Source organism: Salvelinus namaycush, chromosome 34, assembly GCF_016432855.1.
Source record: "Salvelinus namaycush isolate Seneca chromosome 34, SaNama_1.0, whole genome shotgun sequence".
NCBI lineage: Eukaryota > Metazoa > Chordata > Actinopteri > Salmoniformes > Salmonidae > Salvelinus > Salvelinus namaycush.
Genome location: NC_052340.1, coordinates 14,328,135 through 14,342,294, shown reverse-complemented (window position 1 = coordinate 14,342,294; position 14,160 = coordinate 14,328,135). Strand labels below are relative to the sequence as shown.

General features: G+C 42.1%; 1 protein-coding gene and 1 long non-coding RNA gene across 2 annotated transcripts; one reads left to right on the top strand and one right to left on the bottom strand.

Annotated features, from left to right (window-relative positions):
• Positions 1 to 4,103: 4,103 nt before the first annotated feature.
• LOC120029030 lies at positions 4,104 to 4,898 on the top strand. The gene is made up of 3 exons (XR_005473555.1): positions 4,104 to 4,164; positions 4,538 to 4,637; positions 4,855 to 4,898. It is a non-coding gene; the product is annotated as an uncharacterized LOC120029030 (long non-coding RNA).
• Positions 4,899 to 5,569: 671 nt separating this feature from the next.
• On the bottom strand, positions 5,570 to 13,407 carry LOC120029197 (beta,beta-carotene 9',10'-oxygenase-like). Its single transcript, XM_038974490.1, has 13 exons — positions 13,386 to 13,407; positions 12,926 to 13,127; positions 12,594 to 12,805; positions 12,357 to 12,472; positions 10,520 to 10,622; positions 10,204 to 10,341; positions 9,805 to 9,965; positions 9,469 to 9,636; positions 7,553 to 7,690; positions 7,093 to 7,275; positions 6,836 to 6,946; positions 6,615 to 6,739; positions 5,570 to 5,654 (listed from the first exon to the last, which is right to left on the bottom strand). Exons 1-13 carry the CDS (start codon positions 13,405 to 13,407, stop codon positions 5,570 to 5,572), a joined length of 1,764 nt encoding a protein of 587 aa, XP_038830418.1.
• Positions 13,408 to 14,160: the final 753 nt, after the last annotated feature.

Here is a 14,160-nt window from a genome sequence, read left to right as displayed (position 1 = left end):
CGATCCTGACTAGTCTCCCAGTCATTGCTGCTGCACAACATCCCCACAGCATGATGCTGTCAACACCATGCTTCTGTAACGGATGTGAAATGGCTAGCTAGTAAGCGGGTACGCGCTAGTAGCGTTTCAATCAGTTACGTCACTTGCTCTGAAACCTATTAGTAGTGTTGCCCCTTGCTCTGCAAGGGCCGTGGCCTTTGTGGAGCGATGGGTAACGATGCTTCGTGGGCGACCGTTGTTGATGTGTGCAGAGGGTCCCTGGTTCGCGCCCGTGTCGGGGCGAGGGGACGGTTTAAATTTATACTGTTACACTTCACCATAGGGATGGTGCCAGGTTTCCCCCAGACGTAATGCTTGGCAATCAGGCCAAAGAGTTGATCTTGTTTTCAACAGACCAGAGAATCTTTTCTCATGGTTTGAGAGTCTTTAGGTGTCTTTGGCAAACTCCAAGCAGGCTGTCATGTGCCTTTACTGAGGAGTGGCTTCCGTCTTGCCACTCTACCATAAAGGCCTGATTGGTGGAGTGCTGCAGAGATGGTTGTCCTTCTGGAAGGTTCTCCCATCTCTACAAAGGAACTCTAGAGCTCTGTCAGAGTAACCATTGGGTTCTTGGTCACCTCCCTGACCAAGGCCCTTCTCCCCCGATTGCTCAGTGTGGCCAGGCGGCCAGCTCTAGGAAGAATTTAAGTGGTTCCAAGATTCTCCCTCTTTCAGAGATCACAGTTTATAGGGAATGTTTGACTGGAATACTCTAGGAGGAATTTTGGTGATTCCAACTGTGCCTCGACACAATCCTGTCTTGGAGCTCTACGGACAATTCCTTTGACCTCATGACTTGGTTTTTGCTCTGACATGCACTGTCAACTGTGGAACCTTATATAGACAGGTGTGTGTCATTCCAAATAATGGCCAATCAATTAATTTACCACAGGTGGACTCCAATCAAGTTGTAGAAACATCTCAAGGATGATCAATGTTAACAGGATGCACCTGAGCTCAATTTCGTGCCTCATAGCAAAGGGTCTGAATACTTATGTCAATAGGGTATTTCTTTTTTCTAATAAATTTGCAACATTTCTAAAAACCTGTTTTTGCTTTGTTATTATGGGGTAGGTTGATGAGGATTTTTTTTTATTTCATCCATTTTAGAATAACGCTTTAACATAATAAAATGTGTAAAAAGTCAAGGGGTCTGATTACTTTCTGAAAGCACTGTATGTCAAATATTGTTATAACTAGCTTTAGCTGCTCCTTTAGCTGCTGACAAGGCAGCAGCGACTCTTCCTGGGGTCCAGCAACATTAAGGCAGTTATATCCAATTAAAAATATTACATGACATTACATTTCATAACACTTTACCCAAAACATTTAGTGTGTTCCCTTAGGCCACTACTACACAATCACATATTAATAATACAACATCCATGTGTACGTGTGCGTAGAGTGCGTGTCTTATCATGTGTATGTGTGTCTGTGCCTGTGTGTGTGTGTGTGTGTGTGTGTCTCTTCACAGTCCCCTCTGTTCAGTTAAGGTGTATTTTTATCCTTTTTTAAAATCTGATTCTACTGCTTGCATCAGTTACCTGATGTGAAATAGATTTCCATGTAGCCATGGCTCTATGTAGTACTGTGCGCCTCCCATAGTCTGTTCTTGACTTGGGGATTGTGAAGAGATCCTTGGTGGCATGTCTCGTGGGGTATGCATGGGTGTCCGAGCTGTGTGCTAGTAGTTTAAACAAACACCTTGGTGCATTCAGCATGTCAACACTTCTTACAAATACAAGTAGTGATGAAATCAATCTCTCCTCCACTTTGAGCCATGAGAGATTTACATGCATATTATTAACGTTAGATCTCCGTGTACATTTAAGAGCCAGCTGTGCTGCGTTGTTCTGAACCAATTGTAATTTTCCGATGTTTCTCTTTGTGGCACCTGACCACACGACTGAACAGTAGTCGAGGTGCGACAAAACTAGAGTCTGTTGGACCTGCCTTGTTGATAGTGTTGTTAAAAAGTCAGAGCAGCAGCACTTTATTATGGACAGACTTCTCCTCATCTTAGCTACTGTTTTATAAACATGTTTTGACCATGACAGTTTACAATCCAGGGTTACAATCCAGTTTAGTCATCTCAACTTGCTCAATTTCCACATTATTTTTTACAAGATTTAGTTGAGGTTTAGTGAATGCTTTTAGTTTTTGAAATATTTAGGACTAACTTATTCCTTGCCACCCATTCTGAAACTAACTGCAGCTCTTTGTTAAGTGTTGTAGCGATTTAACTCACTGTACTAGCTGACGTGTCTAGTGTTGAGTCATATGCATACATAGACACGCTGGCTTTACTCAAGGCCAGTGGCATGTCATTAGTAAAGATTGAAAAAAGTAAGGGGCCTAGACAGCTGCCCTGGAATTGCTGATTCTACCTGGATTATGTTGGAGAGGCTTCCATTAAAGAACACCCTCTGTGTTCTGTTAGACAGGTAGCTCTCTATCCACAATATAGCAGGGGGTGTAAAGCTATAACACATACGTTTTTCCATCAGCAGACTATGATCAATAATGTCAAAAGCCGCACTGAAGTCTAACAAAACAGCTCCCACAATCTTTTTATCATCAATTTCTCTCAGCCAATCATCAGTCATTTGTGTAAGTGCCGTGCTTGTTGAATGTCCTTCCTTTAAGCGTGTTGAATGTCTGCTGTCAATTTGTTTAGAGTAAAATAACATTGCATCTGGTCAAACACAATTTTTTACAAAAGTTTACTAAGGGTTGGTAACAGGCTGATTGGTCGGCAATTTGAGCCAGCAAAGGGGGCTTTACTATTCTTGGGTAGTGGAATTACTTTTGCTTCCCTCCAGGTCGGAGGGCACATAGGCGTGGCAATATCGTCCACTATTGTCCTCAGTAATTTTACATCCAAGTTGTCAGACCCCGGTGGCTTGTCATCGTTGATAGCAAACAATAATTTCACTTCTTCCACACTTACTTTACAGAATTCAAAATGTCAATGCTTGTCTTTCATCATTTGATCAGTTATACTTGGATGTGTAGTGTCAGCGTTTGTTGCTGGCATGTCATGCCTAAGTTTTCTAATCTTGCCAATGAAAAAATCATTAAAGTAATTAGCAATAACATGGCCTCCAGAGTGGCGCAGCGGTCTAAGGCACTGCATTGCAGTGCTTGAGGCGTCACTACAGACCCGGGTTTGATCCAAGGGCTGTGTCAGAGCCGGCCGTAACCGGGCTGCGTCGTCCGGGTTAGGAGAGGGTTTGGCCGGTGGGGATGTCTTGGTCCCATTGCACTCTAGTGACTCCTTGTGGTGGGCTGGGTGCCTGCAGGCTGACTATGGTTGCCAGTGGTGCCAGTTTCCTCTGACACATTTGTGCAGCTGGTTTCCGGTTAAGTGAGCAGTTTGGCTTGGCAGGATTGCAGCGATGAGACAAGACTGTAACTACCAATTGGATATCACGAAAAAGAGGTAAAAGTCTAAAAAAATAAGTTATTGGCAATATCAGTGGGTTTTGTGATGAATGAGCCATCTGATTAAATGGTGCTGTGTTTGCCATTTTGCCCCACATTTCATTTAAGGTGCTCCAAAGCTTTTTACTATCATTCTTTATGTCATTTATCTTTGTTTCATAGTATAGTTTCTTATTCTTTTTATTCAGGTTAGTCACATTATTTTTCAATTTGCAGTACGTTTGCCAATCGGTTGTACAGCCAGACTTATTTGCCATTCCTTTTGCCTCATCCCTCTCACCCATACAATTGTTTAATTCCTCATCAATCCACGGGGATTTCATAGTTTTTACTGTCATTTTCTTAATGGGTGCATGCTTATTAGTAACTGGAATAAGCAATTTCATAAATGTGTCAAGTTCCGTGTCTGGTTGCTCCTCATTACACACCACAGACGAACAAATATTATGACCTCTTATACACTATATTAGGCACAGCCTTTGGAACTTCTTAGATATGGTTATTACTGTATATTCTGATCACTACAGTCAATGGATTTGCTGTCTGAAGACAGTAGGTGGCGGTAGATCATAATAGTTTGAACTGTAGCACGGCCTTGTTCGTGAAATTGATGGAACGTTCTGATTGGCTCGCGCAAAACACTCGGAATTCGAATTTGGCAAACCAAACGGATACGCAAAAGTAAGTATACTTTTCAAATGTTTTAGGTAGCTAGCTAATCAATTCTACATAACAGCATTTTTGTTAATTACCTCGATAGATTACCTTGAAATAAATTAAGGATGTGTTTAAGTTAAACATGTTAGCTAACTAGTGATAAGGCCCTGCCAGCTAACGTTGGATAACCAAACTTTAGCTAGCTAGTTAGCAGTGTTTGTTAGTTGAGGTCAGCTGTGCTGATTCTGCAGCTGGTAGAATGTTGTTAGTTAGCTGCAATTGTTCAGTTAGACAGGCGCATAAACATTACCCAACGTTAACATGTTACACTGTGTTAAAATGTAGTCTCTCGTCAGCCATTGTAGCTAACCACACATCTCTCCACGTAACTTTTTAGAAAGCGGTGAGAAACTTTTAAGTGACCATTGCCAGGCAGAGTGATGCCACCGACAGGGAGGGGAATGGACAACAAAGGCCCCAAAAAATTGGCACAAGAGGTCTGAAAATGCTGCCGTTTTGATGTTATCTGCTGGAAAAGTACTCCCCAGGGCCATTAGAAAAACATGTCTTCCATCCACCATTGGGATAGCTAATTTACGTATTTCTATCTGTTCTCAACTCAGCCATATCAATTTTCTATTAGTTAGTCCATGCAAATCCATATTGATTGTGTTGTAGTCATTGAGAGTTGTCTTTTCTCTTTCATTGCAATAGGTTGAACAAACATCTGCATATTGTGACAGTTCTCCAGCAAAAAATAAAAAAACACACAGTAGTAAAACACCAGCTTCAATCTCTTCAGATTTGTTTGAGGGTGCACTTGCAGGTATGCACATATTTGCATTAGGAATAATTCTTCTCTCTTTCATAGATAAGAATGATGAATGTTTGGATCAATTGATACCATCATTTATATCTAATAATAGAATGTAGCTCAGGTGGTAGAGCATGGCGCTTGCAACGCCAGGATAGTGGGTTCAATTCCTGGAATCAGCCTTTCATAATCAGCCTTTCATACACTTGCTATGGATGAAAGTGTCTGGTAAATGGCATGTATTATATATAAAAAAAAATATGTGTTTGCTACAGAGAAATTGACATTACTGCTCTTTATTTTCCTTCAAATGATAGGTGCAAATAGAGAGGTCAACATGCTATTTTCCAAATACTCTGAAGTGTTGAGGTAGGTACAACAAAGGTAACATGACAAACGTGTTGAACAGGTTTTCATTCCATTCTTTGTAATGTCAGACCACATTTGAGTTTAAATTTCAGTGCTTTGCCCACATCACATATTACGTTAAGTACCCAGGCAATTTTACTGCATACAAACATTTTTTATTATGATAAACAACCATTAGATGAATATGCTTTTCTTGAAATCATCTGTACACCACACCATGTCGATCATACATAGTGCCTTTGTTTCCTACAGTGAGAGGGCTGCAATAGATGCTTCACAAGTTAGGGAGTTGGAAGACATATTGATGGAGGCCAGAAACTTGGAGTCACACCTGAAAGAGAAGAAGGATCACTTGAGGCGTACCTTGGCTCTCATTTCTGACAAACTGCAGGGATAGACTTGCTATATGGGCCTATGTGCTACAGACTATTTGTAAATATTTCCTCACTGATCTAAATAAGTAACATGTCAGTACTTTTCTTTTGACCTCTATGTATGCTTTTTAGTTTTACTGTCCTCACTCTTTATCCCACACTGGCAAACACAATGTGAGTGTCATTGTGGTTCATTTCTTTATAAATTACCTATTTATATTCAAGCATTGGGAATACTGTAGATCTAGGCCTATGTAGCCTACTGTAAACAATAAATAGGTTAAAAATATTGACGTTTCAGTGTCTGCAATATCCAAAGTTAAGAATTCATTTTTGAAAATGTATAAAATCAATAATTTTTTACTTGACAGTGAAATATAGCCTAACCATTACCAAACAGGAAACTAACTTTTAGGTCGTAACTGTGTTGTGAGTGACCACAAGACGGTCACAAGAGTCAATGGATTCAGTTCAGACTGTAGGACTAATTCATCTGTGTATCACATGGAATATTGCGTGGTGTTATCATAGCCTATATTTCACTTTTTCCAATAGTATTTTTGAAAGATTTATTACGAGCTTTTCGGTGGTGAGTGAACCAAATTATAAAAAATTAGCCCATGGCTTTTCTTAATACATATTTTTTTATTATAAGTTGTTTATATAGAGGATTGATATATTCACAAAACAGGAGTGGACATAAATCTTACAAAAATACACTTATTTATGAACATGAAACATTTTCTTTGTTTGCATGGAACGAACAAGTTTTTCACAGTGCTTTTAAAGTAAACTTCACAATAAGGTGTTTTGATGGTTATCCAGTCAATAATCAAAGGATATACTTGACAAGAAATGAAAGATGAACACAGTACAATTCACTCTAATGGGCCTCCAATTTATTTTCTGATAGATACCTTCTATGAGTCGTAGTGGAGTTGAATGTCCCATGGAAACCATAGGGAATGTTCACAGGCACCTCTGCTCTGCCCAACTCTTTGAATGTCTTGGCATCCAAAACCAACAGGAACGTGCTCTTGTCCTGGAGAAGGGGAACATGTTTACATTAGGAGGCTAACATTGGGAGTTAGGAGAACAACAATTGTTAATGGGCATAGGTGTTTAAGGGGGAACTGACCTTATTTGGAGTGATGACCACAGACATAATGACACCGTCATCCTCTTCTGTAGCGCCAGGCAAGGGTACAAAGACAGGCTCTGAAGGGTACAGTCCAGGATGCTCCCACACCTTAAAGCACAGCAGTATGAAGGTCAGCATTGAATTTCCTATTCCTATTACCTAGGCTTACATCACTCATCGCAATAGAGTACTGTGTTACTGATGCAGATATTCTTGAGTAAAAAAAAAAAGGAGGAATCAATATGACAACCAACCTTCATACTTTTGCCTTGGAGGTCCATCTTGATGAGAGTGTCTCCTACTAGATGTCTGAAACCACAACCGTAGAAGTAGCGATATGGTTTGGTGTTGTACTTGGCATAGTTGATTTGTGGGAACTCGAGACCACCATACGTATGAAGTTCTTCATCGTGCAGATCCTCATGTGTACAGAACACCTGCAGAGAGCGAGTTAATGAGGCTCTGATAGTGAATATTCCTTCCCCAAATCCTCCCCTAAACCGGACGACGCTGGGCCAATTGTGCGCCACCCGATGGGACTCCCGTTCACGGCCGGTTGTGATACAGCCTGGGATCAAACCAGGGTTTGTAGTGACGCCTCTAGCACTGAGAGGCAGTGCCTTAGACCGCTGCCACACTCGGGAGCTTAGCTTAGTGATGTATTTCAGCAGTGATGTATAACAGAAGACTTGTGCATGATTATTGTTCACACACCTTGTCCTTAGCAGTCTTGGTGGCAGTGGCGGTACTGTCAGGGCGTGTGTTCAGATTTTGCCCACAGGGTGTCTCCTTGTCCACGTTGAGAGGCAAGACAAATCGCCGGGGGAACACTCTGCACATAGTGTTGTACACCTAATTTGAACAAAAACATTTTCAACCTCAAGCAGTTCACATGTAGGATTCCTGATCCTAGTGACTTCAGCTGGTTACACTTAGTGCTTTCGGAAAGTATTCAGACCCCTTGACTTTTTCCACATTTTGTTAGGTTACAGCCTTATTCTAAAATGTATTTAAAAAAGTTTCCCTCAATCTACCTAAAATACCCCATAATGACAAAGCAAAAACAATTGTATTTATTTTTATTTACATAAGTATTCAGACCCTTTACTCAGTGCTTTGTTGAAGCACATTTGGCAGCGATTACAGCCTTGAGTCTTCTTGGGTATGACGCTACAAGCTTGGCACACCTGTATTTGAGTAGTTTCTCCCATTCTTCTCTGCAGATCCTCTCAAGCTCTGTCAGGTTGGATGGGGAGCGTTGCTGCACAGCTATTTTCAGGTCTCTTCAAAGATGTTCGGTCGGGTTCAAGTCCGGGCTCTGGCTGGGCCACTCAAGGACATTCAGAGACTTGTCCTGATGCCACTCCTGCGTTGTCTTGGCTGTGTGCTTAGGGTTGTTGTCCTGTTGGAAGTGAGATTTTACCCCAGTCTGAGGTCCTGAGTGCTCTGGAGCAGGTTTTCATTAAGCATCTCTTTGTACTTTGCTCTGTTCATCTTTGTCTCGATCCTGACTAGTCTTAGAGTCCCTCCCACTGAAAAACATCCCCACGGCATGATGCTGCCACCACGCTTCACCATAGGGATGGTGTCAGGTTTCCTCCAGAAGTGACGCTTGACATTAATCCAAATGATTTAATCTTGGTTTCATCAGACCAGAAAATCTTGTTTCTCATGGTCTGAGATTCTTAAGATGCCTTTTGGCAAAGTCATCCAAAGGGGCTGTCATGTGCATTTACTGAGGAGTGGCTTCCGTCTGGTTACTTTACCATAAAGGCCTGATTGGTGGAGTGCTGCAGAGACGGTTGTCCTTCTGGAAGGAGCTTTAGGAACTCTAGAGCTCTGTCAGAGTGACCATCGGGTTCTTGGTCACCTCCCTGACCCAAGGCCCTTCTCCCCCGATTGCTCAGTTTGGCTGGGCTGACAGCTCTAGGAAGAGTCTTGGTGGTTCCAAACTTCTTCCATTTAAGAATGATGGAGGCCACTGTGTTCTTGGGGACCTTCAATGCTGCAGAAACGTTTTGATACCCTTCCCCAGATCTGTGCCTCGACACAATCCTGTCTCGGACCTCTACGGACAATTCATTCGACCTCATGGCTTGGTTTTTGCTCTGACATGCACTGTCACCTGTGGGACCTTATATAGACAGGTGTGTGCCATTCGAAATCATGTCCAATCAATTGAATTTACCACAGGTGGACTCCAATCAAGTTGTAGAAACATCTCACGGATGATCAATGGAAACAGGATGCACCTGAGCTCAATTTTGAGTCTCATAGCAAAGGGTCTGAATACTTCTGTAAATAAGGTATTTCTGTAAAACTGTTTTCGCTTTGTCATTATGGGGTATTTTGTGTAGATTTCTGAGAAATTATTTTTATTTAATCATTGTTTTAAAATTCAAGGGATCTGAATACTTTCCGAAGGCACTGTATAACTGTAATGAACAAGCCATTATAAATGCTTTATAAGTTATACAAAAAAGTATACATGCTTCTGAATTCTAATGCATATAACTGTTTACAAATAACGGAATATGTATTTGTAGTTAGTAATAGTATTTTTAAATAGTTTATTAATGATTATTCATTGAAGTTAAGTGTTATACCCTTCAGTTTAGACTTATACTGACCTTGTCCAGAGCCTCTCCTGACTTGCGCATGTTCTGAACTATGTAGTTGTTGATGGCTTTGCCATCGTCTGCGGCACAGAGGTCCATAACCAGGAGGCCATCCTCCTCCCAGGCGTTGATCTGGTGGAATGTGGACAGCGCTTTGGCATAATACTTGACTGAGTTGAGCTGGAAGAGAATAAAGGATGTCAGTCATCAGAAATGAAATGTATAACTTAAAAGCAATTACTGTAGGCTTAGTATCCATTGTCTCGTTCCTAGCTTGTCATTTACCAAAACTTTCAACAAGAACTGAGACTCCCAAGAATTCAAGGGCGTTCTAGACCAAGGTCTTACCTTGCCTGTCTGCTTGTTAATCAAATGAAAGATGGTCTCAAGTTTAGGGTCCCAGTAGACCCCATCGCTGATAGCCTTTCCTCTCAGCTTGCCTGTAACAATCTTCAAGAGGTCCATTTTGATAGGCTGCTCAATAAACACTACGTAATTCTCCGACATTGCTGAAATCGAATGAGCAGTATATCAATTGCCAATCTTTTGGAGTTGAGTCAGATCATATCAGTATTGATAGATCATTGCTGTGCATTCTGATTAACAAAAGGATGAAACATGACCATTTTGCTTTGAAGATGGTTGGCGGAGTGAGCCATCTACTGGTGAGAGGGTTTACATGAGGCTGTTTACGTTAAATGTGTCATTAGCTATGGAGCCTGTGGAGGCTTTGTGTGGTCTGCTCACCAAAGCTGTGGTAGTATGAAGGTCTTGCCTTGTCCACTGAAGGAATAGAACAGACCACTGTAGCTCCCTCCAGGGTTTCCTCTGGGTTTTCTGGCATTGTCTTTGTCGGAGGCACGCGGATGATATTGTAAATTGCACCTGAAAAAAAGACCGATTTGGTTTTAGTTTTATTTGGAACCTGGAAAACTGGCCTTTGGCCAATTTTTGCAGGCAGATTTCAGGTTTAAAAGGTTTGTGTTTTGTCATTCTTCATCTGCAATTTGTTAGACTTAAGTGACGGTGTTAGTGAATGGGCAGGGGCTGGTTCCTTCCTTACCTTTAGCAGAGTAAGAATTCCCCATGTTGTATGTTGTACCATCAGGGTCTGTGTGGGGGTGGGCAGTGGCTCCATTGACAGCAATGAATTTGCTCCAGTCCACCTGTTGAGAGCATCAACAAAAATGAAATGTCTTGATAGGCCTTCAATCATGCTATCCTAAACTCAGCAAAAAAAGAAACGTCCTCACTGTCAGCTGCGTTTATTTTCATAAAAATGTGTATGAACATAACAAGATTCAACAACTGAGATTTAAACTGAACAAGTTCCACAGACATGTGACTAACAGAAATTGAATAATGTGTCCCTGAACAAAGGGGGGGGGGGGTCAAAATCCAAAGTAACAGTCATTATCTGGTGTGGCCACCAGCTGCATTAAGTACTGCAGTGCATCTCCTCCTTATGGACTGCACCAGATTTGCCAGTACTTGCTGTGAGATGTTACCCCACTCTTTCACCAAGGCACCTGCAAGTTCCCGGACATTTCTGGGGGGAATGGCCCTAGCCCTCACCCGCCGATCCAACAGGTCTCAGACGTGCTCACCCTCCGATCCAACAGGTCTCAGACGTGCTCAATGGGATTGAGATCCGGGCTCTTCGCTGGCCATGGCAGAACACTGACATTCCTGTCTTGCAGGAAATCACACACAGAACAAGCAGCATGGCTGGTGGCATTGTCATGCTGAAGGGTCATCTCAGGATGAGCCTGCAGGAAGGGTACCACATGAGGGAGGAGGATGTCTTCCCTGTAATGCACAGCGTTGAGATTGCCTGCAATGACAAAAAGTTCAATCCGATGATGCACATCGCCCCAGACCATGACAGACCCTCCACCTCCAAATCGATCCCGTTCCAGAGTACAGGCCTTGGGGTAACGCTCATTCCTTCAATGATAAACGCAAATCCGACCATCACCCCTGGTGAGACAAAACCGCGACTCGTCAGTGAAGAGCACTTTTTGCCAGTCCTGTCTGGTCCAGCGACGGTGGGTTTGTGCCCATAGACGACATTGTTGCCGGTGATGTCTGGTGAGGACCTGCATTACAACAGGCCTACAAGCCCTCAGTCCAGCCTCTCTCAGCCTATTGCGGACAGTCTGAGCACTGATGGAGGGATTGTGCATTCCTGGTGTAACTCGGGCAGTTGTTGCCATCTTGTACCTGTCCCGCAGGTGTGATGTTCGGATGTACCGATCCTGTGCAGGTGTTTGTTACACGTGGTCTGCCACTACGAGGACGGACGATCAGCTGTCCGTCCTGTCTCCCTGTAGCTCTGTCTTAGGTGTCTCACAGTACGGACATTGCAACTTATTGCCCTGGCCACACCTGCAGTCCTCATGCCTCCTTGCAGCATGCCTAAGGCACATTCACGCAGATGAGCAGGGACCCTGGACATCTTTCTTTTGGTGTTTTTCCAGAGTCAGTAGAAAGGCCTCTTTTTAGTGTCCTACGTTTTCATAACTGAACTTAATTGCCTACCGTCTGTAAGCTGTTAGTGTCTTAACGACCGTTCCACAGGTGCATGTTCATTAATTGTTTATGGTTCATTGAACAAGCATGGAAAACAGTGTTTAAACCCTTTACAATGAAGATCTGTTTAGTTATTTGGATTTTTACGAATTATCTTTGAAAGACGTTTCTTTTTTTGCTGAGTTTATAATGCAATAGGTCTCTTATTAAATATTTCAACAAAATCATTTGGTGATTTGTTTATACTGAATGTAACTCTTTGTATTGTATGAGGCTACTGTAGGTAGTGTTTGTGTAGACCTTTAAAAAGAAAAGGAAACACTATACACTAGTAGATCCGATGCAATATTTTATTAGCCAAGGCCTACCTTTTCCTTTGTCTCAAGTGTCTCAGGGTCCACCTTGTGCATGAAGTTTGTCTCCGTGCTCACGTAGTAATCACCCTTGTACGTCACAAAGCTCACATTGTCATTATCTGATGCTTCTGTGGACCAAAGATAGTTTTCATGTGATTAGCACAACGTAAATCAATTCTCCGTCTGTCATATATTCTCCACTCTTTGACCTCCAAACTCTTGAACTGCAGACTTGAACTGTAAACTCACTTGGCAGTTCGAACCGGGACAGAAAGCGTTGGAAGAAGTTCTTGCAGGGGTCTGGCATGGCCACAGTCCCGAATTCAGACACAACGATGCGGCTGTTCTCACTGTTAGCCGTGTAGCAGTCACTTCCCAGGAAGCGGCTCTTGTAGGTCACCTGGCCTCCCGCGATTTTGAATTGATGCAGGAGGGCCATTCCATCAAACCAGTGGTTGAATCTGAGATGCAGAAGAAATAGTTAATATAGTACAGTAAATCATTTCATATATGCAGCAATAGTCATTTACTCCTCATTTGATTCTGGTTAAACATATATAGCTTGTTTAAAATATACTCACTTATTATTACCAATCTCAAACTTTCCTGGTCCGTTTCTGAGGAAATTGCCACTAATCCACTCTGGGATAGTTCCACTGATATTAGTGCTGATGGCCTCTGGGGTCTCTTCCACAGAAGCCACGATCTTCTCAATGCATGGCAGGCCGTGCACGTCTGTGTAATGATGATCCTTACTCTTCTTTGACTTAGTCTTTTTCAGGTCTGCAAGGAAAAAGTCCAGACAATATTATTACTCAAAAACACCTGAAGACCTACAAAGAAAAACAGCAGATGGATATCAAAGCAGAACTAGAAATTGTATTAAAGGAGCTTGTGGGGACTAATAGGCCTACAATAAATTACTCTCTAGATTTTTTTTACAAACTGAATAGTTATATGTTTTAAAGATGAGATGAAAGGTCACTAGGCAATGTATGACTGCAAAATGCTTTAACCCTCATTTGGAGAACATCAACTTACCTGTAGAGCTTGGAGGTGACATTGTTGTCAGGATTGAGAATGTCTGTGGCTGTCTTGCTTGAAGGGAGTGCAAGTGATAGGACTCTTCTCATGTGAAGCTCCTGTGTGCTGCTTAGTGTAACGGGCAGAGCTTTATACTGTCGCTGTAGCACAACCCTTTAGACCGCGTGGTGGTTCTTACATAAGTCTTTGCAGAACAGAAGTTCTGTAAGCATAGCCGGGGGAGGTAGGGGTACTGAGGGTGCTGCAGCACCCCCTGAAAAATGTGAATTTAAAAAACATATTAATTACACAAAGTAGTGCACTGGGCATTTACTAGTCCTGTATTTCCCTGTCAGTGGAAAAATTGCAGCACCCTCACCCCCAAACATCAAAAAAGGACCCATGATTGATGACCCAATCATGGGGATAATATCTAGATGGGTTCCAGAAGTTGTAAACTATCACAGCAGTACCTACACTATACAGGACATTATATTTTGGACCAGGTTCATTAGCTATCTGTGTACATTATTTGTTTCTTAACCTTTTTACTGAAATTGGCTAAATCAAGGTCACACAGAGTTTCTTCGTAGTCTTATTAAACAAATGTACTTTGAAACAAAAGTATACAACTCACACACATGGTTGTGGGCTTAGAAAAAAGACACCTGTACCATGTTGCATGTATTCAATTTTGAGTTTGCATCCCAGTATTACACTTTATATACATCATAGAAGATTGAAACATAACAAAACCGTTTGTCATATACCACTTTAAGACGTGGAATGTGGC

Excerpts from the sequence above, each read along its gene's own strand:
- LOC120029197 (XM_038974490.1), bottom strand. The coding sequence starts at position 13,407 with ATGTCACCTCCAAGCTCTACAG. Across the intron at positions 9,966-10,203 it reads TTCATACTACCACAGCTTTG|CAATGTCGGAGAATTACGTA; the intron begins GTGAGCAGACCA and ends ATTCGATTTCAG. Across the intron at positions 7,276-7,552 it reads CCAAGACTGCTAAGGACAAG|GTGTTCTGTACACATGAGGA; the intron begins GTGTGTGAACAA and ends CGCTCTCTGCAG.